Source organism: Zalophus californianus, chromosome 6, assembly GCF_009762305.2.
Source record: "Zalophus californianus isolate mZalCal1 chromosome 6, mZalCal1.pri.v2, whole genome shotgun sequence".
Classification (NCBI taxonomy): Eukaryota; Metazoa; Chordata; class Mammalia; order Carnivora; family Otariidae; genus Zalophus; species Zalophus californianus.
In genome coordinates, this window is record NC_045600.1 from 61,499,316 (window position 1) to 61,524,817 (window position 25,502).

The 25,502-nt window shown below is 37.4% G+C and overlaps 2 protein-coding genes across 7 annotated transcripts in view; one reads left to right on the forward strand and one right to left on the reverse strand.

Moving 5' to 3' along the window:
• BAZ1A (bromodomain adjacent to zinc finger domain 1A) overlaps window positions 1-25,502 on the forward strand; it is a 96,010-nt gene that overhangs the window by 27,236 nt on the left and 43,272 nt on the right. For all 6 annotated transcript variants that reach the window (XR_004820125.1, XR_004820123.1, XR_004820126.1 and 3 more), the window contains 3 exons: window positions 7,593-7,736; window positions 21,414-21,515; window positions 23,786-23,873. Coding sequence is in view for 2 of the 6 variants with exons in the window: in XM_035727934.1 (XP_035583827.1) it covers window positions 7,593-7,736; window positions 21,414-21,515; window positions 23,786-23,873 (334 nt within the window). In the remaining 4 variants the exon portion in view is untranslated. The remainder of the gene's footprint in view (window positions 1-7,592; window positions 7,737-21,413; window positions 21,516-23,785; window positions 23,874-25,502) is intronic.
• Window positions 15,996-16,993, reverse strand: LOC113909015 (heterogeneous nuclear ribonucleoprotein A1-like). The gene has a single exon (XM_027569863.2). The coding sequence runs from the start codon at window positions 16,956-16,958 to the stop codon at window positions 15,996-15,998; it is 963 nt and encodes a 320-aa protein (XP_027425664.1). The 5' UTR covers window positions 16,959-16,993.

The window sequence follows — 25,502 nt, forward strand, 5'->3', positions numbered from 1 at the left end:
TTTAAAAAATAAATACTATATGTTGAAACAAAAGGTCACTTGCTGCTAAATCTGTAGTGGCATTTTATTGTATTTAATGTTTACTTGTCTCTGATCTTCATATGTTGGTCTTGCCTTCTCATAAGGCTGTCATGTCTTCTTACATGTTGGTGTCACTGTGCCAGGCTAACATAAAGCTGAGCACACAAACAATTTAAATGCCTGTTAATTTGAATATACTAGTTGGAATTTTAAAGTATTTTGGTGAATCTTTAATAAATTTGATTTATACTTCAGCCTAACTAACTCTTGTGGCTTTAAGATGATAATTTTGAATACTAAAGAGCTTAAATAGCATGCTGACAATATCCAGGTATTTGACACTTACGAGAAATACGTAGGATTTAACCCGTGTATCTTATAACCTAGGATTTTATTTCCAAAGATTTTCATTTGAACTATATATCTTTTAATAATAAATTTAATCTTTAATAAGAATATAATGATTTTTTTTTTTTTTTTTAAGGCTCCACACCCAGCAGGGCTTGAACTCAGTGCAGGGCTTAAACTCAAGACCGAGCTGAGATCAAGAGTCTGTCTGACTCTTAACGCACTGAGCGCCCCCGCCAGGCACCCCAAGAATCTGATGGTTCTTATTATCTTAATGATATTTAGGTTTACAATAGGTCAAATGCCAACTGGAAAGATAATAAGACCTGATTCTCTGGTCCATAAAGAGTCTCAGAACAGTTCAAAATGAAACATTCTTTGAACTACTCTGATCAGTATGTCTAAAAAGTGAGCAGTTAACAAAGCAACCTTTTCTGACCTCTTTTTCCCACTGACAAGTAATCAACATAATTCAGTCTTCTTGTTTGAAATAGCAGACATGTTGAGTGGTCTACTTTCCTCCACTTTAATTAAGTATCACATAACCACCTTAATTTGAGGGGTTTTTTTAAACTCTGAACTTCAGATTAAGCATATATACTCTGTTTCTACCTATAAAGTTGAAGTAAGTATCCAAGCATAGCATTTTAAAATAAATGTTATTGACACCTGTATTACAAAATAAAAGGTTAATGAGGCAGCACAGGGGAGCAGGTATAAAGTATGCCATATTCCATTTTTAGAGGAATGGAGAGAGAGAGACAGTCCCTTATGTCAAGTAAGTCTCCCCAAGTTTCTAATCTTCTTTTCTTCTGCTGTTGACTGTTTGTCTTCTACTCCAAGTACCTTGTAAAAACTCTGCATATGTTTCAATTGTAGAATGTTTTATAATTTTGCTTTAATGAATTTGTATTTTGAGATATAAATTGAACTATGACTGTTAAAACAAATTACTTTTAAAACAAAACCAACTTTTGGGGGGAAGAGGTATATACCATATTCTTATAAAAGGCTATTTCCTTGTTTAGTTTGTCACTGTTACAGGTTTATGGCTAACTTCTGCTGTGTCCTCATTCTGTGCTTACTGCTGTTCCGCAGACTTGCTTTCACTCTTAAAAGTGTTTAAGTCATAAGCACTTTAGGAGCCTCTTGACTGCCTGGGCTTTAAAGCTCTGAAATACCCTTGGGTCAATACAGTGTTTCTGTCTACCCGCCCCCCTCAACTCCAGTAATAGAGTGGAAGATTAGAAAATATATGGGCTTCAGAGTCAAAACTAAAGTTTTGGCTGTATCATTACTGATTGTATGATCCATGAGCAAATGATTTCACTTTTTTGACCCTAAATTTTCATCTTCTGGAAAATATATAACTTGTGGAGTTGGTATGAAGACAGAAACATGTTTAAATCATGTACTTATCTAGCATACAGGAACTCTAATTATAATAAGAATCCTCTTTTGATTGTCAGACTCCTCTTTGTCCTCAAATAATGGAGCATAACTTTAATTTAGAAAGTTTCTTTATCCTAAAAGACCCACTAGCTAGGTGTAGATTCGTGATTCTTTAACCTTTTTTACATTCCAATCTTCTTTGGACTCGCTAGAACCAAGAAATTGTAGCAAATGGATTTGAAAGACACGGACTAAGCCTAATTAGAAATCTATTAGAAGGTATTGACTTGACATCTTGAATAGTTAACTGAAGTTTAGCTTAGCACCAGCGAGAGGCCTGGCCTTGATTAGATTAGCAAGAAATGCTAAACCTGTGGTTTGTGCAAAGTTAATAACATTGCTAATAACTAGTATAATTTATGTATAAAACATTTCCTACATTGGCAGCTATGTCTCTATACTGTGCTGGTTTGCTTCTCCCTTATTCTGTCAGGGAATTATATTTCTGTTATTTTTCTGTTGTTTTTAAATAAATTAGTTGTTGAATTATTGTAGTTCTGTGGGCCCTACTGGGGACCATAGACTGTTCCCTTCAGTAGACTGTCAGACCATTTTAGGCACCACGCCAATCATACCTGAGCCTGGAGCAGACCCATTTCTTTGTTTTTCCTTCAACTTAGGGCTATTCACCTGGGCTCTGCCGGTGAAAACAATTTCTTTGTAACTTGAAGAACCTTGTCATAAGTTCACTGAAGAGCTTCCTTCATCACCACAGGGAACTCTGAGCAAATCATCCCTGGATGATACCCAGGCCCTTCAAAAGTAGGTCCATTTGAGGTAAAGGGTGTTAAGAGATGCAAACTTCTAGTTATAAATAAGTCACAGAAATGAAAAGTGCAGCATAGAAAATATAGTCAGTAATGTTGTAATAGCATTGAATGGTGACAGATGGTGACTACACTTACCATGGTGAGCACTGCATAATGTATAGAATCGTTGCATCATTATGTTGTACACCTGAAACAAATATAACATTACATGTCAACTATACCTCAATAATACATTTTTTAAAGTGGGTCCATTTAATTGATTCCTTGCATATTTTTGTGCAATTCGTGTCACTAAATTAGAGAACCTTTTTATTATTAGGCTACATAATTACCTAACATTTTTGATAGGATTTCCTGTAGTTGTTCCTCTTTAGAAACACTGGTTTATTTCTGCCAACCAATGGTGAAAGTCAGCCTGCAGTTCTTTTTACATCATTTGCTTTTGCTACCAATTAGGCTTGATAATTGAGCCTTCTTAAGCTTTAGTGTTAGAACAGAAAAAAATTATTTAAAAAAAATGGTAAAATCAACATAAGATTTGCCATTGTAATCATTTTTAGATGTATGATTTGGTGTCATTAAGTACATTCACAATGTTATGTAACCATCACTACTATTTCTAGAACTTTTTCATCATTCCAAACAGAAACTCTGTACCCATTAAGCAATAACTCCCTATTTCTCCCTCCCTCCAGACCCTGGTAACCTTTATTCTTTCTGTCTATGAGTTTTCCTGTTCTGGGTACTTCATATAAGTGGATTCATACAATACTTGTTATTTTTTGTTTGGCTTATTTCACTGAGCATAATGTTTTCAAGGTTCATCCATGCTGTAGCCTGTATCAGAATTTCATCCCTTTTTGTGGCTGCTGAGTATCCCACATTTTGTTTCTCCATTTACCTATTGGTAGACATTTAAGTTTTTTCCACCTTTTGGTCATTGTGAATAAAGCCCTTATGAACATTGGTATACAAGTATCTGCTGGGTTCCTGTTTTCAATTCTTTTGGGTTTATACTTAGAATTGCTGGGTCATATGATAATTCTGTGTTTAATTTTTTTTTAGAACCACCGTATTGTTTTCACAGCAACTACACCGTTTTATATGCCCACCAGCAATGCACAAGGGTTCCATTTTCTCCATATCCTCACTAACACTCGTTATTTTTCATTTTTTGTTCTTTTAATAATAGGCATCCTGGTATAAAGTGGTATCTCACTGCAGTTTTGATTTTGTATTTCCCTTACGATTAATGATGGCTGAACATCTTTTCATGTGCTTATTGCCATTTGTATCTTTCTTGGAGAAGTGTCTGTTTAGATCCTTTGCCTGTTTTTGAATCAGGTTGTTTGTTTTTTGTTGAGTTATAAGAGTTCTTTATATGTTCTGCCATGTCTTTGTCTGGTTTGTGTATCAGGCTAATGTTGGTGTTATAAAATGAGTTAAGTGTTATATCCTCTTCAATTTTTTGGAAGATTTTGAGAATTGGTATTAATTCTTAGAATGTTTGGTAGAATTTACCAGTGAAGCTATGGGTTCTTCTTGTTGGAAAGTTTTTGCTTACTCATTCAGTCTCCTTACTACTTTGGATCTATTCAAATTTTCTATTTCTTCTTGGGCCAGTTTTGGTAGTTTGTGTGTTTCTAAGAATGTCCATTTTATCTAAGCTATCCAATTTGTCAGCATACAATTGTCCATAATCTCTTCTTATAATCTTTTTTAGTTCCAGTAAAATCACTAGTAATGTCTCCACTTTTACTTCTCATTTTAGTAATTTGAGTCCTCTCCCTTTGTTCTCAATTCTTTAAGAGCAAGTTGTAAAGGAGTCACGTATGATACTTTTAATTGAACCTATGTAACACTCAGAATGAGGGAAAATGAGCCAAGAAAGATGATGATTTGAGGGCTGGATTTACCTACATAGTCTACATTTTGTCGATTCTTAAATCTTGGGGTGGTATAAAACCAATTGCTTTCTTCAATTTGGGTATAGTGCAAATATTTCCTAGCAGGAAATCCATGGTCCTTGTTTTCTCTGTGCCTAACAGTACTATTAGATATTTTAGAGTATACTAAAGATGTACTTCTAATGGAGAGTTAATAAGTACGTGATACAATGTACACTAATGAAAATATGTGCTATTATTTTATAAAAATTCACCAGCTTCCCAAAATGAGTCCACTCTGAATATACTGTTTGTCTTTCTGGAATTGTATGATTCTCTTTATTTTGGCTGTAAGTGACAAAAATTAATTTTGAAAAAAAAAACAGAGATAAAAGGGTCAGTTATCAGTTTATTGAATCAAAGGAAAGATTAAATAGCTAAACCTGAGATGAGCAAAGCACAGCTAAGTCTGAGGAAGAACAGGAATAAGAGAATTGATTGCCTCTAATATCTTTGTCATCTCTCCTCTCTTCTCTCTTGTTGGCTTCATCTTCTCACTGCAGTTACATGCTTCTCATGGCAGGAAACATGGCTGCCAACAGGACTGATTTTTGCTTTCTAGATTCCAAATTTTAAAATCTTGGAAAAGATTGGGGCGCATGGGTGGCTTAGTTGGTTAAGTGTCCAACTCTTGATTTTGGCTCAGGTCATGATCTCATGGGTTGTGAGATCAAGCTCCATGTCAGACTTCATGCTCAGTGGGGAGTCTGCTTAAGATTCTCTCTCTCCTGTCCCTCTGAGCACCCCCCCACACACACACATGTGCTCTCGCTCACTCTTCCTCTCTCTGAAAGTAAATAAATCTTTAAAAAAATAAAATAAAATCTTGGAAAAGATGTATTGGCTCAGCAAAAAGGTACCCACCCAATATCAACTAACTCTGGCCAGGACCCTGTGGGAACATGACGGCTCTACTAGCAGCCATGTGGAGGGAGGTGGGGTATGGGAAGAATGAAGTTCCTGGGAGAATGGGGATGGTGACTAGACAGGCAGTTTTATGAATGCCCACAATATATCAAAACTTGTTTATGGTACGTAGGATGACCAAATGAATGATACATAGCTAATTGTCTAATCTTGAACCACTTTTTCTCAGAGAAAAGGGATTTACCCCATTGGTAAATATAGGTGTATATCTACTTAAGATACTCTTAGTTAATAAAACCTCCCCCTGGATTGCCTAAGAGTTGTTTTCTCTTGCCCTCTTCTCTTTTCTGCCCCCCAGATCCTGGCAACCGATTATCCACTTTCTGTCTATGGATTTGCCTATTCTGAATATTCCCTATAAATGGAATCATATACTATGTGGCCTTTTATTTCTGGTTTATTTCATTTAGCATAATGTGTTCAAAGTTCATCTATACTTCATTTTAATTTTTGTATTGAATAATATTCCATTGTAGATATACTACATTTTAATTATTGCAAATTGGCATAGTAAAAATGGGATAGAGAAATATTTCAATTGTGGTGAATATGTCTGAAGTTGCAGCCCATAAAATCCAGATAGAGTGGGCAGAGGTTAGGGAACTCAAACTAGAGGCAATAAAGAAATGGGCAAAAGAAATGAACAGACATTTCTCCAAAGAAGTCATCCAAATGGCCAAGGTACACATGAAAAAAATGCTCAACATCACTCGGCATCAGGGAAATACAAATCAAAACCACAATGTGATACCACCTCACACCAGTCAGAATGTCTAAACTAACAAGTCATCTAACAACAGATGTTGGCGAGGATGTGGAGAAAGGGGAACCCTCCTACACTGTTGGTGGGAATGCAAGCTGGTGCAGCCAATCTGTAAAACGGTATGGAGGTTCCTCAAAAAGTTGAAAATAGAGCTACCCTACGACCCAGCAATTACACTACTGGGTATTTACCCCAAAGATACAAATGTAATGATCCGAAGAGACACCTGCACCCCAATGTTTATAGCAGCAGTATCCACAATAGCCAGACTATGGAAAGAGCCCAGATGTCCATCGACAGATGGATAAAGAAGATATGGTATATATATACAATGGAATACTACTCAGCCATCAAAAAATGAAATATTGCCATTTGCAGCAACATGGATAGAACTAGAGGGTATTATGCTAAGCGAAATAAGTCAATCAGAGAAAGACAATTTTATGATCTCACTGATATGTGGAACCTGAGAAACAAAAGAGAGGATCATAGGGAAAGAGAGGAAAAAATAAAACAGTAGGAAACCAGAGAGGGAGACAAACCATAAGAGACTCTTAACCATAGGAAACAAACTGAGGGTTGCTAGAGGGGAGGGGGGTAGGGGGATGGAGGAACTGGGTAATGGACATTAAGGAGGGCATGTGATGTAATGAGCACTGGATATTATATAAGACTGGTAAATCACAAACCTGTACCTCTGAAACCAATAATACATTATATGTTAATTAAAAAAAATAGAGGCAGTAGAACTAGTGAATAGGAAATTTTATAGAGATCAGAAATGCCAACAAAAGCTACAGTGAGAATAAAAAAGGTTATGATCAGGAAAATTTCAGAATTTAAAATGTTGGATGCTTTGAAAAACTGTAAGATCCAATCCGTATAATGACATATTATGCCAGTATTTGATTTTCTAACCAGTAACTTTAGTTGTTAAGAATATAATTGCTGGGACACCTACGTGGCTCAGTCAGTCGAGTTTCTGCCTTCAGCTCAGCTTATGATCCCAGGGCTTAGGATCGAGTCCCACATCAGGCTCCTTGCTCAACAAGGAGCCTGCTTCTCCTTCTTCCTGCCTGCCTCTCTCTCTCTCTCTGACAAATAAATAATAAAATCTTTTTAAAAAAAAGGAATATAATTGCTAAGAATCTTGATAAATTGACGTTTGCATTATTTTAAATTGTAGCTAAACTTTGCTTAAATTTGATGTTACAGATTTTCTATTAATTTGGTTACATCAATGAGTCAGTTTCTACAAAACAAAATATCTTTTCAGAAAGTTGTTCAGAATAATTAGATTGTTCTGAAATGCTTGATTATAAATATCAGATAATTTGTGTTTTTTAATGTATCATTTTCTTTCAGGTTACAGTGTAGGATTTTGGAAGTCCTCCCTCCATCACATCAGAATGGCTTTGCTAATGGACATGTCAGCAGTGTCGATGGAGAAACTATTATCATCAGTGATAGTGATGATTCAGAAACACAAAACATTTCCTTTCAAAATGGGTAAGTGATTTTTATTATTTTTTTAAATGTATATCAGATTGGCTAATGATACCCTATTGAAATAATTTTCTCTTTAATCCTTCCTTTTTTCCTTTGTAATCATAGAGTGTAAAATCCATCTAAGTGACGTGGTTCAACAACACGTGTTAGAATTTGCAAAATTGAAAGTACCTAGTTAACTCTAGTCAGCTGCATAGGAGCAATTGAAGTTCACCTCATTCAGTTACACTTAAACATTCCAATTTGGTTTACTTGGGAAAATTAATTCTGTGCTTTATTATACTTAATCACTTATGGTGCATATGGTAGAGAAACTAACCTTCTGCAATTCAGTTAGTTGACAGCCTGGGTCAGCTGAGCGCTCCTGGAGAAAAATCACACAAGCACATGTAGATTGGCATTGTCTACAGGTAAATTTAAAATCTGAGCTAAGTCTTCAACTGATTAAAAGTCTTCTTACATGCTTTAGCTCCACTCCCTCTGTTCTCCACAACTATCTAAATCTTTATTGCTCCATTCTATTCCCTCTCTGCCTTTTAGGCACCTCAAAATTAAAAATGCTTTTTCCAGTCTGTCTTGTGTCTTTTTCTTCCCTATTGTCAGTGAACAGTACCATAATATTCTAATCAGAAACCTAACCCGAGGCTGCCTTTTTTTTTTTTTTGAGCATAGTTGGCACACAGTGTTATATTAGTTTCAGATTTAAAACAGCAGTTCGGGGTTCCTGGCTGGCTCAGTGTGTAGAGCATATCACTCTTGATCTCAGGGTCGTGAGTTCAAGCCCCACATTGGGCATAAAGCTTACGTTAAAAAAAAAAAAGACATAGTGATTCAACATCTCTCTATACTTATGCTCACCAGAAGTATAGATATCATCTGTCACCCTACAATGCTATTACAGGACCACTGATTATATTCCCTATGCTGTGCCTTTGTATTCCTGTTACTTATTCATTCCATAACCGGAAGGCTGTATCTTCCACTCCCCTTCACCCATTTTGCCCATCCCCCCCATCGACCATCAATTTGTTCTCCATGCTTAGGTCTGATTCTGCTTTTTGTTTATTTATTCGTTTTTTAGATTCCACATACAAGTGAAATCATATGGTGTTTGTCCTACCCATGTTGTCACAAATGGCAAGATCTCATCTTTTTTATGGCTGCCTAAATTCCAGTGTGTGTGTGTGTCTTTACTCATTCAGTGGAGTAAATTGAGTTGCCATTGATGGACACTTGGGTTGCTTCCATATCTTGGCAATCATATATAATGCTGCAATAAACATAGGGGTGGGGTGCATATATCTTTGTTAATTTATGTTTTTGTTTCCTTTGGGCAGATATCCAATAAAGGAATTATTGGATCATATGGTATTTCTGTTTTTAATTTTTTGAGGAACCTCCATACTGTTTTCCACAGCGGCTGTACCTGTTAACATTCTTCTCAATAGTGCACAAGAATTCTTTTTTCTCCACATCCTCACCAACACTTATTTCTTATCTTTTTTATTTTTGCCATCCTGACAGGTGCATTTCCCTGATTGTTAGTGATGTTGAGCATTTTTTTTTAAGTAGGCTCCACGCCCAGTGTGGAGCCCAACGTGGGGCTTGAACTCATGACCGTGAGATTAAGACCTGAGCTGAGATCAAGAGTCACACTGCTTTAACCAACTGAGACACACAGGAGCCCCAGATGTTGAGCATTTTTTTTTAAAGAATTATTTATTTTTAGAGAGAGTGTGCATGCACGAATGGGGGGGAGGGACAAAGAAAGAGGTGAGAGGGTCTCAAGCAAACTCCCTGCCAAGCAGGGAGCCTGACTCAGGACTTGATCCCAATACCCATGAGATCATGACCTGAGCCAAGATCAAGAGTTGGACGCCCAGGTACCCCTTGAGCATTTTTTAATGTGTCTCTTTGCCATCTATGTGTATGTGTTCTTTCGAAAAATTTCTGTTCAGGTCCTCTGCCCATTTTTAATTGGATGATTTGGAGTTTTTTGGTGTTGAATTGTATCAGTTCTTTATGTATTATGGATATTAACTCCCTGAGGCCACTCTTAACTACTTTCTTTATCTCCTTTGCATCTGAAATATCAATAACTATCAAATTCTGTCTTACAGAACCTTGTAATTCAACTTCTAACTTGAACTATAGCATTTGAGCATTTGCTGTCCAGGCATTGTGCTAATTAGTCACTCCTGGAAGAATGTTGTTATCCTTATTTAACAAGAAGAACCTGAGCTTTAGAAATGTTAATTGGGGGGGCTTGTGTTCCCTCTCTTGCTGTCTCTCTCTCTCTGTCACTCTCTCTGTCAAATAAATAAAGGGGCGCCTGGGTGGCTCAGTCGTTAAGCGTCTGCCTTCGGTTCAGGTCATGATCCCAGGGTCCTGGGATCGAGCCCCACATCAGGCTCTCTGCTCCGTGAGAAGCCTGCTTCTCCCTCTCCCACTCCCCCTGCTTGTGTTCCCTCTCTCGCTGTGTCTCTCTCTGTCAAACAAATAAATATAATCTTTAAAAAAATAAATAAATAAAATCTTTAAAAAAAAAAAGAAATGTTAATTGGTATTGCACAAGGTCATCTAACTAGTACTCCAAAAATGATTTTTAGGTGAGTGAATGAAGCATGACATGGTCCTATGTATTAAGTCTTTTGATACATCTCATTTGGATCATATGGTATTTCTATTTTTAACTTTTTGAGGGACCTCCATACTGTTTTCTACAGAATAATATATCTCATTTTTTCTTCAGTTGCTACTTTATTAAGCAGAAAAAGAAATTTATAGGTCTTTTGTTTGTGTCCCTCATTGAATATAGGGTTTATGATGCAAAATTATTGAGTATTAGCAGCTCTGACAGTAGTTCATGTGTTTTGTTTGCAGTGTATGAAAGATTATATCCCTTAAATGGAGTTAATAATGTATGAGTTTTGAAGGGTTAAATATAGATTTGTACATAAGAGACATTACTTAAATTGATGTTTAAATATGGTAAGCATTGGGGTGTCTGGGTGGCTCAGTTGTTAAGCGTCTGCCTTAGGCTCAGGTCATGATCAGGGTCCTGGGATTGAGCCTCACATCGGGCTCCTTGCTCAGCGGGAAGCCTGCTTCTGCCTCTCTCTTTCTCTGTCTCATGAATAAATAAATAAAATCTTTAAAAAAAATAAATATAGTAAGCATTTATTTTTCTAAATTTTTTCGTTTTAAAGTGATTTATCATTTAAGCCTATTTTGTAGTAACTTTTTATTTTTACCTTTATTTTTTTTATTTTTTAAAGATTTTATTTATTTATTTTGGCAGGGAGAGAGACAGCAAGAGAGGGAACACAAGCAGGGGGAGTGGGAGAGGGAGAAGCAGGCTTCCCGCTGAGCAGAGAGTCCGATGTGGGGCTCAATCCCAGGACCCTGGGATCATGACCTGAGCCGAAGGCAGACGCCTAATGACTGAGCCACCCAGGCGCCCCATAACTTTTTATTTTTTAAGGATTTTATTTATTTATTAGAGAGGGAGAGCACAAGCAGGGGGAGAGGCAGAGGGAGAGGGAGAAGCAGGCTCCTAGCAGGGAGCCTGACATGGTGCTCAATCCCAGGACCCTGGGATCATGACCTGAGCCGAAGGCAGGCAGACACTTAACTGACTGAGCCATCCAGGCGCCCCTATTTTGTAGTGTCTTTTAACCTAATCTTCTAATTCTTGTAGATGCTGTGAGGTGCTTTAGGATGAGGAATGTCTAGACTCTTAGGTTCAGCACTCTATTATTCAGCTCATTAATGTCCTTTCTCTTCCTTTTAGATTTGAATATGAGCTACATGCATAGTTTGTAGCTAATTTGTTACCTTGAGTACAAAGCAAGTTAATTCATAATCCCAATTAGTAATAGTAAATATTTTACCTGTTATATGTGGCAATATATATTCTTATCAGTTCCACTTCTGCCACTTACAACAAGCTTATCACAGAGTATTATTGAATTTGACCCATAATTTCCTGCCTAAATAGGTTGTGCCTTATTCCATGAATATAAGTACTTGGGATAGACCCTAGGTATAGGAAAAGTGAGAAAGCTAATTAATTACTTTATTCACAGATATTGTAACCTGTTTGTGATTCTCAAAGAATCTGAGCCTTCTCTATACATCAACATCATAAAATGCCTACTTGTTTGTACAATGCTACTGTATCCTAATATACCAGGAAGAGTGAAACATAATCATCTTTGGACCTCTGTTCTGTCATTTCTATTAATTCCCTAACCTAAGTGAGTAAGAAATTTACTTCTAGGTTGTTCCCTGACAACAAAATGTAATCTGGAATTTCTCATGTTTCAGTAGGTAGGTTGAAGGGATGAGAATGGAACAGTTACTTCTTGGGCATTTTCCATTAGTTGAGCTGTATAACAGCACCCACATAGATTCTCTTATTTTATTCCTCAGAACCATTCTATAAGGGTAGATGGTCATATTCTTTTATCACTGAGGAGAAATGGAAGTTCAGAGTTAGAAAAATTTTCCAGCATCACCTAGTTCATAATATCTGTGAGACATACTAAGGCAGCATATTTAGAATTAAGCCTAGGTGCTCAAAATGGTCACCAGCGTTCCTGGGTTGGGGGGGGGGGGGGCATTAAAATGTATATAATATAATATTTTCTGTTTTAACCTTTTTAAGTGTATAATTCAATGGCATTAATTGCATTCACAGTGTCATACCACTATAACCACTATTCCCAAAAACTTTTCTTTACCCCAAACAGAAACTCTGTACCTCTTAGGTAATTATTCTACATTTTCCCCCCTCCATCTCCTGGTAACCTCTAATCTGCATTCTGTCTCTATGAATTTATGTACTCTAAGTATTTCATATAAGTGGAATCATACTGTATTTGTCCTTTTGTGTGTGGCTTATTTCACTTAGTACTATTTTTCAAGGTTCATCCATGTCGTAGTATGTTGAGATTTACAATAGAGCTTTTTGATATACCTGTCTGTATTTTAGAAAGAGATGAGGGCATTTGTTATAATCATTCCTTTTTATGGGTGAATATTCCATTGTATGTATATACCACATTTTGTTTATCCATTCATCTGTTGATAGACACTCGAGTTTTCACCTTTTGGCTATTATGAATAATGCTGCAATAAATATTGATGTATGGCCTCCTATTCAAGTCCCTGTTTTAAATTCTTTTGGTTATGTACCAAGGAGTAGAATTGCTGAGTCATATGACAATTGTTTAACTTTTTGAGGAACTGCCAAACTGCTTTTTACAGCAACTGCGCCATTTTACATACTTGCCATCAATTTTTAAGGATTCCAGTTTGTCCACATTCTCACCATCACTTACTGTTTTTCGAGTTTTTTGATTATAGCCATCCTAGTGGGATGGCTAGTATCTCAATTTTTAAATTGGGTTATTTGTCTTTTTGTTCAGTTTTGAGAGTTCTTTATTTATTCTGGTCATCAGAATTTTTTAAATAGAATATTTTGATACATTTGGGGGAGCATATTGATTATTTTTTCAAAGTAAAAGTAAGAAATTAAAAGCTTGACTTTTTATAAAGTTGCATTCCCTCAAAACAACATATTATTAGCTTACTCATCAGTCTGGGCACTTACTGCAGAATCTGATTGAACTAAGCAGTAACTATGTATTTACCTTTGTAGGTCCGCTTTTGTTGATGGGCAGCAGTCAAGGTTTTAGGAAGCAGGTCACTTATTTATTTTGGAAGATGGGTATTAACACCTTAAACATGTGCTGCTGCTTTTTTTTTTTTTTTTAAGATTTTATTTATTCATTTGAGAGAGAGGGAACACAAGCAGTGGGAGTGGGAGAGGGAGAAGCAGGCTTCCCGCTGAGCAGGGAGCCCAATGTGGGCCTTGATCCCAGGACCCTGGGATCATGACCTGAGGCTGACGGCAACCGCCTAACCAACTGAGTCACCCAGGAGCATCCTAAACATGTGCTTCTTAAACTAAGTTTGTGAAAGAGACTATGAGAAAATTATTACTCTTCTTCTTATCACAAAGCCATGGACAAAGTCGTAGACATAGCAGCCTTGGACATTTTAGTGCTCTCTGAATCTCAGCATTCTTGAAGTACTCTCCAATATCTTTGCCAGAACGGAGTTCTAGAGTAACATATGAAGTCATTTTCTCCTATCTAGCTGTTTACCATGGGATTTATGACAGAGTTTTGAATACCAATCTAAATATACTTTTTTAAAAAATTTATCTGAGAGAGAGAGAGAGAGCGAGCACAAGTGGGATGGAGAGGGAGAGAGAACCTGAAGCAGACTGCACGCTGAGTGCAGAGCCTGACGTGGGGCTCAGTCCCACGACCACGAGATCGTGACCTGAGCTGAAACAAAGAATCAGATGTTTAACTGATTGAGCCACCCAGGCACCCCCGAAATATACTTGAGAATGAAATGAGGCTAATTTTTGTACCACTAGGATACTTTGTGTAGATTGTATAATAAGGAATACTGTAAATTTAGAATTACTCATTTATTTTATGTATGTACAAGCAAATTTTATTTTAAAAATTGACTTGCTAGTATTTATAGCACTAAATAAAAGATTGGACTATGTTTTAGAGAAGATAATTTGCATCATATAATATTGAAGTAAAGAGATTTAGGGTTTTGTCTATAGTCGTACTCTGAAATATACATATTGTGTATCTGCTCTCGATGTTCCTCTCTTTACTCATCTCTTATGTTTGCCCATCAGGAGTGGGTTAAGTAAGGGTGCCTGGGTGGCTCAGTCAGTTAAGCGTTTGCTTTCAGCTCAGGTCATGATCCCAGGGTCCTGGGATCGAGTCCCACATTGGCCTCCCTGCTTGGCAGGGAGTCTGCTTCTCCCTCTCCCTCTGCTTCTCCCCCTGCTTGTGTGTGCTTGCTCTCTCTCTCTCTGTGTCAAAATAAATAAAATCTTAAAAAAAAAAAAAAGAATGGGTTAAGTAGTTATACTTATGTCTGCTGTTGTTCCTTTCCCTCCAAAATTACTAATAGATATAAAGAAAATTTATATTTGAAAATCCTCACTTGTTAAAATCACAATTTGTATAACTACTTGATACAGGTTTCCTTTATTTGAGAGCAAGAGAGAGCATGCAAGAGAACATGAGCTGGGGAGGGGCAGAGGGAGAAGCAGACTGCTTGCAGAGCAGGAGCCTGATGCTGGGATTGATCCCAAGACCCTGAGATCATGACCTGAGCCAAAGGCAGACCCTTAACTGACTGAGCCACCCAGGCACTGCACAAGTTTCCTTTCTTTTTTTTTTTTTTAAAGATTTTATTTATTTGACAGAGACACAGCGAGAGAGGGAACGCAAGCAGGGGGAGTGGGAGAGGGAGAAGCAGGCTTCCCACAGAGTAGGGAGCCTGATGCGGGGCTCGATCGCAGGACCCTGGGATCATGACCTGAGCCGGAGGCAGACACTTAACAACTGAGCCCCCCAGGTGCCCCCCACAAGTTTCCTTTCTTAATGAAAGAGCCAAATAGTGAAGTTCATTTGCAATCAGAAAATTCTCTGAAAATTTAACTAAATTGATAGCCAGTACTGACTGAAATAGTCCTGACAGTCCTGAAAATACTCACTAGTTTACCATCTGATTTCAGTATGATTCAGGTATGCCAAGTACTGGTGAGTGTGTCTAGTTGCTTTTAGGATTTGTAGAAGAAACTATGGTATTTGTAGCAACTCAGGTTGGTAGATAGATAACACTTTGTTAATAATATACTCTGCTGTTGTGATTTAAGGCTATAAAAATTTAAGGTCAGACTGCTTTTATCCTCTACAGTGGATCAGAGTTTTATGGAGTCACCTGTAGGCAGATGCTGTTTAAAGTTTAAAATATCATAAAAATATTATCCTAACCTAAAAATAGTACATGAACAAGGATACATTTTTTTTTAAAGACACATTTATTCAGTGTCATGATCAGACTATTACATTTAGCAATCAACAGCATGGGTGCAAAAAAAAAAAAAATCTACATTAAAACCCTTTGTTGGAATGCTTTACACTTTCCACAGAATAGAAACTAAAATAACCTGTTATACAATTAGTCACAAATACAGTCCTCGAGTTCTTTGCCCATACACATGAGTATTGTCTAAAGCATGTCTTCTTTGTAGCAGCGAGGCCCTGCCACCACTGTGCTTGGCTGAGTTCACAAATCTCTTGTAACCTGTGGCTTCCCTGTCACTTCTCTGGCTCTCCTCTCCTGCTAAGCTTTGTTTCCTGGCAGTAATTAAAACCTTCTGCCACTGCCATAGCTACTGCTGCTGCTGGAACCACCATAGCCACCTTGGTTTTGTGGTTTGGCAAAGTATTGGCCTCCACCACCATAGGGGCCAGAGCTTCTGCCTCCAAAATTTCCTCCTTTCATGGGTCCAGAATTTGAGGATTGATTGTTGTAATGGCCAAAATCATTATAGCTTCCGCCACCTCCAAAGCTGCTTCCATCATTACCAAGTCCGTTATAGCCATCCCCACGGCCACCATATCCGCCACCACCGTGACTGCCACCAAAGCCACCTCGCCCACTGAAGTTCCCGCCACGACCAAAGTTGTCATTCCCACCAGAACCACCTCCACGACCACCACCAAAGTTTCCAGAACCACTTCCACCTCTTTGGCTGGATGAAGCACTGGCCACCTCTTGCTTAGAGAGGGCTTTCCTTACTTCACAGTTGTGACCATTCACAGTATGGGATTTTTGAATGACCATCTTGTCTACAGAGTCATGGTCATCAAATGTTACAAAAGCAAAACCTCTCTTTTTGCCACTGCCTCGGTTAGTCACGATCTCGATCACTTCAATTTTCCCATACTGTTCAAAATAATCTCTTAGATGATGTTCTTCAGTGTCTTCTTTAATGCCACCAACACAAATCTTTTTCACAGTTAAGTGGGCACCAGGTCTTTGAGAATCTTCTCTTGAGACAGCCCTCTTTGGTTCCACAACTCTTCCATCCACCTTGTATGACCTTGCGTTCATGGCTGCATCCACTTCCTCCACAGTGGCATACGTGACAAACCCAAAGCCTCTGGAGCGCTTGGTGTTTGGATCTGTCATTACCACACAGTCCGTAAGCGTTCCCCATTGCTCAGAATGGCTCCTCAGACTCTCATCGGTTGTTTCAAAGCTCAAACCTCCAATGAAGAGCTTCCGCAGCTGTTCAGGCTCTTTGGGAGACTCTGACTTAGACATGACGGCGATGGGAGGGGAGACTTGAAAGATGCTTACTCTGCAGCATCCACGGGCAGAAAGGAACAAGGATACATTTTTGGTAACATCTTATATCCTGGTGGTAATTTGCAAGAGCACAAGGAAAACTAATTATTTTAGGAACTTCAAAGAGTATATTGTGAAATACTATGCAACTGACTTCCTTCATGAAGTGTAATCTGGCTGTAATGATGATAACCTGCTTAATTATTAGTAAGATTATGGAATCTGAGTGTTACTTTTAAAGAAGTAGACCTAATTGTTTTGCTAATTGTAGTTCATATATGAAATTTTATGTATGAGAGGTCAGTTTAGCATTTTAAATTCCACAAACAAACAAAACACCATAAGTAACTATTTCTGCTAAAAACTTAACTATTTGGTCCTTTGTCATTTCTATTTTACTGCTATAGAAAAAAATTATAACTGCCTCTTTAGTATCAAATATTGTCCATGGGATAGCAACAAAAACAATTACCATTATGAGAAAATAAAAGTGGAAATTAAATTATGTATATAACTAGGCATATTGGGGTGCCTGGGTGGGCTCAGTCAGTTAAGCGTCCAACTCTTGATTTTGGTTCAGGTCATGATCCTCAGGGTTGTGAGATTGAGCCCCATGTCTGGCTCCGCAATAGAGCCTGCTTGGGAGTTCCTCCCTCTGCCCCTCCCCCCCCAAAAAATGTATGTATAACTAGGCATATTGAAATATGGTGTATTTATAAAATAAGTGATAAAATTTTGTGAATAAATCATTGGAATTGCAATCTAATTTCTATAAATATAATATTTGATGTTAATGTACCAGTGTAGAGCTAGTAACACTTGTTATTAGAAAATCAGTCTCTTAGTCACAGTCATGGCTAAGATCACTACATTCAATTTAGTATTCCAGCTATTTAGGCCTAGGCTTTAGGAAGCAAGGGAGAAAAATTATTAAAATGGGATTTCTTTTTAATACTATCTTTTAATTCTTATGTTATAGGTGAATCCTTACGACAAGCAGTTTGTGTTGGTCTCTAATAGCTGTACTTCCTTGGAAATAATCCAGTTATGATTTTATCCTATATAGAATTTATGTAAGAGTTATAGCAAAACCCCCATAAGAATATTTTCACTGATTGGAAAAAATGATTTTAATTCTGTTATGTTTTCTCTTCAGAAACGAATTTCATGATATAGCAAGAAAAAACAAAAAATAGTTTTATGTACACACAGAAATCACATTTTTATAGCCTTAAATCCATTAAGATAAACTCCATATACAAGTTTTCTATAAACAAGTAATATATAAATATATTTATGCCTTTATAATTGTGACTTAAAATATAATTATATACTGCAACTGGTAGTAAATCTTTTAAGTGCAATCTATATTATACTTGATCAACCCCTTATATGTATAAAATGGTAGTGATTAATTGCTAAGTTAGCACCAATTCAAAAAATGATATCAAGGTAAAAAATCAAGTCTGTTCTTAAACAACTGCTGTTGATTCATCAAAACCCATTTTTCTTTTTCCCTCTTTTCATTCCAAGAAATTCCTTTATTGGGAACTCACATCAGTATTGCTCTCTGAACACTTAGACTTCTCTCTCTCTCTTTTTTTTTAATTTATTTATTTGACAGAGAGAGAGCAAGCACAAGCAGGGGGAGTGGCAGGGAGAGGGAGAAGCAGGCTCCCCACTGAGTAGGGAGCCTGATGTGGAACTCAATCACGGGACTCCAGGATCATGACCTGAGCCGAAAGCAGACGCTTAACCGACTGAGCCACCCAGGCGCCCTGAACACTTAGACTTCTCTCTTTGATCGCTTCTTTTGGGACAGTGCTTTTCAAACTGTAGGTTATAGCCTCATGTAGGTTGTGAAATTAATAATGAATTTTAATAGAAGAGAAAATATTAGACTGCATTCCATATAGTCAGGTTGAAGGATTAAATATATCTCCTGTGTATACTGGGTCTCAATGTAAAGATCCTTGGTGCTCCAACTAGGAAGTTAATGCTGTTAAAGGTAAATACTTCAGTTTGTTTGTTTGTTTTTTAAAGATTTATTTATTTATTTGACAGAGAGAGACAGCGAGAGAAGGAACACAAGCAGGGGCAGAGGGAGAGGGAGAAGCAGACTCCCCGCTGAGCAGGGAGCCCAATGCAGGGCTCGATCCCAGGACCCTGGGACCATGACCTGAGCAGAAGGCAGACGCTTAACCGACTGAGCCACCCAGGGGCCCCAGATACTTCAGTTCTGTGTGATTGTCTCATACATCCCTTCCATGTTGAATTTCTATAAAGACAGTGTATACTGTATTTATCACACTTTGGCCATATCTGACCCTCATTGCTAAATGTTTCCTTTATCATCCTTTCTTTTTTTTTTTTTTTTTTTAAGATTTTACTTATTTGTGGGCGCCTGGGTGGCTCAGTTGGTTAAGCGACTGCCTTCGGCTCAGGTCATGATCCTGGAGTCCCTGGATTGAGTCCCGCATCGGGCTCCCTGCCCAGCAGGGAGTCTGCTTCTCCCTCTGACCCTCCCCCCTCTCATGTGCTTTCTCTCTCTCATTCTCTCTCTCTCTCTCTGTCAAACAAATAAATAAAATCTTTAAAAAAAAAGATTTTACTTATTTGTTTGACAGAGAGAGACACAGCGAGAGAGGGAACACAAGCAGGGGGAGTGGGAGAGGGAGAAGCAGGCTTCCCACGGAGCAGGGAGCCTGATGCAGGGCTCAGTCCCAGGACCCTGGCTGGGATCATGACCTGAGCCAAAGGCAGACGCTCAAAAACTGAGGCACCCAGGCGCCCCTTTTATAATCCTTTCATGTCATTTTCTTCTCAATAACCCTTATTTACACCCCCATTATATATGCACTTGCATTCACAGAGGCAGCTTTTCAAGAATCCAACCACTTGTCTCTCTGCTGCCCCCACTACCACCGTAGTCTGTAACTGCCGTCAGTTCTCACTTGGTTCATTGCACTAGCTTTCTAATGGATGTCCCTGTTTGCACTCTTGCCCCACAGTCTGGCAGCCAGAGTGACCTTTCTGAAGTGTAAGTTATATCATTATCTCCCCAGTATTCAGTATCCTCTAGTGTCTTTTCAGAGTAAAATCCAAAACCTTTATATTGATGGCCTATAATCTGGCCCTTCTGCTTCCTCTCTGACTGGATTTTTTATTCTCCTTATTTATTCTGCTTCTTGTGCAAGCCATGCCTATTTCCACCTCAGGGCCTTTACACACTCTTTTCTCTCTTCCTTTGAACTCATTTCCCCAAAATTTTCTTGTGAGTTGCTCCCTCTTTTCTTTCAGATCTCTGCTTAAATGTTAACTTCTTATCAGGCCTGTCTTGTCAGTTTATCAGGATTGTCACTATATAAAATAGAGTACTTCCACCCTGCACTGTATTCCTTTCATAGCACTTACCTCCTACCCTGTTGTATATTTTTGTTTGTTTGCTTGCCTGTATCTCCCCCACTGTATTTCTATTTTGTTCACTACTTAATCCTTATTGTTTAGTTTTTGGCATATTGTAGTCTCTTAACTATTTATTGGACAGATGGATGAATGCATCCTCAAAGGAAAAACAAGATGAGAAGTTGGTGGAGACAAGGATTAAATGTATAGCCTCTGCCAATTCTTAAAACTGGGTAAACTACATTATCTCCACTTTTGCTCTTGCTTTACATAGCTATTAAGAAAAAAGCTTAGGGCGCCTGGGTGGCTCAGTTGGTTAAGCGACTGCCTTCGGCTCAGGTCATGATCCTGGAGTCCCGGGATCGAGTCCCACATCGGGCTTCCTGCTTAGCAGGGAGTCTGCTTCTCCCTCTGACCCTCTTCCCTCTCGTGCTTTCTATCTCTCATTCTCTCTCTCTCTCAAACAAATAAATAAAATCTTTTTAAAGAAAAAAGCTTAAAAGCGATTCCAAGAGCTGTTTGTTTACAAATCTATCTTACCTAAACTGGGTACTTTACTTGTGCTTATTCATCTTCAGTTAATTTCTTCACACAGGAAAATTCATTGAATGAGTAAAATACCTACCTAACATAAAATAGTGCTTTGTACTATTTTGGCTGATAGAACAGTGAGGGATGTCAGTAACTTATAAAATCCTAGTTAAACTAAAAATGCATTAGAATCTGTTACAGTGTGTTCTTAGAAACTATATTTCTGTTTAAAAATCTCACATTTTCAGGGGCGCCTGGGTGGCTCAGTTGTTAAGCGTCTGCCTTTGGCTCAGGTCATGATCCCAAGGTCCTGGGATCAAGCCCCGCCATCGGCTCCCTGCTCAGTGGGAAGACTGCTTCTCGCTCTCCCACTCCCCCTGCTTGTGTTCCTGCTCTTGCTGTCTCTGTCAAATAAATAAATAAAATGTTAAAAAAATAAAATAAAATCTCACATTTTCAAACAAATTATTGATTTGTATCTTTGCTCTTTTTTAGGAAGAAAAAAGATGCAGTCGATCCCTTATTATTCAAGTACAAGGTGCAACCCACTAAAAAAGAATTGTATGAGTGTGCTATTGTTAAAGCAACACAAATCAGGTAAAACTCGGTTATCTCATCTATGCTGGTTTCAAATAGAATAATTGCATTCAATTAAGATTTGCTATAGAACAGTGTTGCAAGTGATTGCTTCCCTTTTTAAAATAAATGTACACTTATAGACTGATTAAGTGAATCCTAATGGACTCCATGAGCCCTTTGTAAGTAATCCCAAAGAGTCTTCAGTCTAAAAAATTAAAAAGGATCCTATTTATGAGGCACTTCTCATGAGAGAACTCAGTTTCCAATGCTGAGAAGTCTGATGGTACTTACAAACACATCACATTTGTAGTATTTTATTCACTGGACACAGACATCTGATCAGTCTCTTCCATTCCTTAAAGTTAAATAATAACAATTTAGTATCTTTGAAAACTCCTGTTTGAAGGGTGCTTGGGTGGTGCAGTCAGTTAAGCGTCTGATTCTTGATTTCAGTTCAGGTCGTGATCTCAGGGTCGAGAGATTGAGCCCCAAGTTGGGCTCTGTGCTCAGCATGGAGTCGGCTTGGGATTCTTTCTCTCTCCCTCTGCCCCTCCCTTGCTCGCGCATATGCTCTCTCTAAGTAAATAAATAAAATCTTTAAAAAAAAAATTAAGTAAATAAAAAAATAAATTCCTGTTTAAGTCCTAATCAAAAGAGGGGTGATGAGTGGTTAATATTTAAAGGAATTAACTTTAGGTTACACAGATCTATTTTAGGACAATCCCTTTTGTTGCCTGCTGAGGTTAGGCCCTTAGTCACCTGAAAGTAAATTGACGTTATCAGCCAACTATCAACTTACCACCCAGTAGTCAATCTTGCATTTCATTTGATGTAAAATGCTTTTACTTGGGGTGCCTGGGTGGCTCAGTCAGCTAAGCGTCTGACTTCAGCTCAGGTCATGATCCCAGGGTCCTGGGATTGAGCTCCCCATCAGGCTCCCTGCTAAGCTTCTGCCTCTCCCTCTGCCTGTGGCTCTTCCTGCTTGTGCTCTCTATCTCTCTCAAATAAATAAATAATAAAATCTTTAAAAAATAAAATAAAATGATTTTACTTATTCTCATGTACCTCTTGCCTCATATATACTGATGAGTCTAAAGAAAAGTGGTAATAACATAAGTGTTGAGTGAATCCTGAGTCAAATATATTACTTTCTATAACTATGAGGAGGTATGTGTAGTTTTTTGTTTGGTTGGATCTTGGGGGTCCATCATTAAGAACTCTGGAGTGTATTGCATTTTATTATATGCTGAAAAATAGTATTCCCAAAATAATGCTCATAGATTATTCACACTTTTTTTTTAACTTTTTTTTATAAGTAGGCTAGTGGGTGCTATGTAGGACAATACAATTCTTGAGGACTAGTATATTTATTCAATAGTCAAGAAATAATTAACCTTATTGTCATCTACTCTATGTATGGTGGTGGGATAGCACAGTAAGCCAATCCTTTCTCTCATTATGGTCCTTTCTCTAAGAAAAGAATATACATTTTTGAGGAGGCTACTACTTTAAAACTCCTTTATTGTTTATGCACTCTTAGAAGTCTTTAACTTGGCTTTTCTTGGAAGGAATACATAGAATTCAATTAAAACATTTACTTTCTTTCCAGAACTTTTCCAGAAATACTTGGGTGTTTAGGGGTATTTTTTTTGTTTGTTTTGATTTGTTTTTGGTTGTGTTTGTTACCATTGTGGTGGTGGTTTTTGAATTTGGGGGCAAGGAAGAATCAAAAACAGCATATTTTTGGAATCTTAATTCTAATTCTCTTTCATTTTAATCCCATGAATTTGTTGGCTGCCATACGAAGTTTAAATACAAAATATTTTAGAAATTGAAACAACCTATGTTCAAGAACGTTCACATTATCCATTTGAATATTGACTTAGTGTTATGTGATATCTTGTAGCCTGCTGATTTTAATTTTTTAAAGAATTTCATTGGTGATATTTCTAGGAATGATCATCTAATTTTTTAAAATTAGGTTTACTCTGTAGTATATTTTCCTTGAGGTTTATTTGATTTCTAAGTGATTCTTATGCAAAAAATGTGTATACTATGTTTGTAATGGACATTTATAATAAATCCATTTAAGTTGATCTTATAACATTCCACATAAATACTTATGTATAAAGTTTCTCATAACTTATACATAAATACTATTGGAAAAGGAAATCTCTTTCTTTTCCTAAGCTTGAAATTGAGGTTATTGATTTTCGGAGAGTATAGAGTTCAAATTGAATTTTTTGATACTAACACTTTACTCTTTCTCCTCCTTTTTCCCCTGGCAGTCGGAGAAAACACTTATTTTCTCGTGATAAATTAAAGCTTTTTCTGAAGCAACACTGTGAACCACAAGATGGAGTCATTAAAATTAAGGTAATCAGAACAGTGAAATTATTTATTGGAAGGAAGAAAAAAAGAGATAGATTGTGTTATAAACTTGAAATATTGCAGAAATGTTATTTCAAAGTTGGTTGAAAATAGTTCTCTTTTTATCTGGAGCCAGTTTTTAGTAATCTTCTTTCTATTTATTGAATTAAAACTATTTTTGCAATTGCTAGAATTGCTAGATGGCTCAGGTACTGCATTTTTTTTCCCCTTGTAAAAAAGATCAACCAAGACATGTAAGAAGAGATGGAAAACTTGGAAAAAGAAAATGTTACAGGGGAAGGGAACATCTGTATTTTTCTAAGTGGGGTCCTGGCTCACAAAAATAAATTCAAAGAACAATGCTAAAATAGATCCTACTAGTTAGGAAAACAATTCATATAATAAAAAGAACATCAGAGACCAATACCAAGCAGATGGATTATATTTTATTCATAATCATTAAGAGGGGGAAAAAAATGAAGTTTAGAAACCTCACATTGTAAAATAAATAAAAAGTTAAAAAAAAACTAAGACTAATTTTTTTTTAAAGATTTTACTTCTTTGACACAGAGAGGGTGACAGCTAGAGAGGGAACATAAGCAGGGAGAGTGGGAGAGGGAGAAGCAGGCTTCCTGCTGAGCAGGGAGCCCGATGTGGGGCTCGATCCCGGGACCCTGGGGTCATGACCTGAGCCGAAGGCGGACGCTTAACGACTGAGCCACCCAGGTGCCCCAAGACTAATTTTTTTTAACAGAAATATTTAACTCATATTGGGAGAAATACTAAGTAAAAAAGGAGTAGAATGGGTAGAGAGATGTATGCATGTGTCAGAAATCAGCTATATGCTTAAGATTTGTGTATTTCATCAAAAGAAAGATTTGTGTTACATCAAAAGAAAAGAAATGAAAAAAAAAAGATATGAGTTTATGTGAAAAGTACCATTTCAAGTCTCTAGAGACCAAGATAGATTATTTAACAAATAAAACTGGGACACGTGGTTAACTTTGGAAAAACAAAGTTAGAACCAACTCGAAGGGGGAAAAAAGGAAATGAAGTAATTCTTAATGTTATGCATCCTAAAGTACTTAGAAGGAGCAAGAGAAAAATACCAAGGATAAGACTTATCTGACAATATAAACTTAATGTAGGTTAAAGGGGACCTGGGTGGGCGCCTGGGTAGCTCAGCCAGTTAAATATCTGACTCTTGATTTCAGCTTGGGTCATGATCTCAGAGTAGTGAGACTACTTGAAGATTCTGCGCCCCTCCCGCCCCCCCCCCCCCCGTTGCACGTGCACGCATGTGTTCTCTCTGATAAATAAATCTTCAAAAAGAAATAAAAATGAAAATGTCATGAATAGATTTCAAGGGCAAGTGCTAAAGGAAAAATACTTTCAGTGAATACAATGAGGAGCTCAAATCAATTAGAAAAACATAAATATCCTAGTAGAAAAATAGACAAATAGGCATGATCAAATTCACAAAGGACGAAATACAAAAAATTGAAAACATAAGATAGAATCATCTGAAATAATTTTGTTAATGTGAGCATATTTATGTATTTGTCTTGATAAGAGGAAAAAGCTTAAATTGTGCTCAATCTACAGCATTGAAAATCACAGATACCCAGGTAAAAA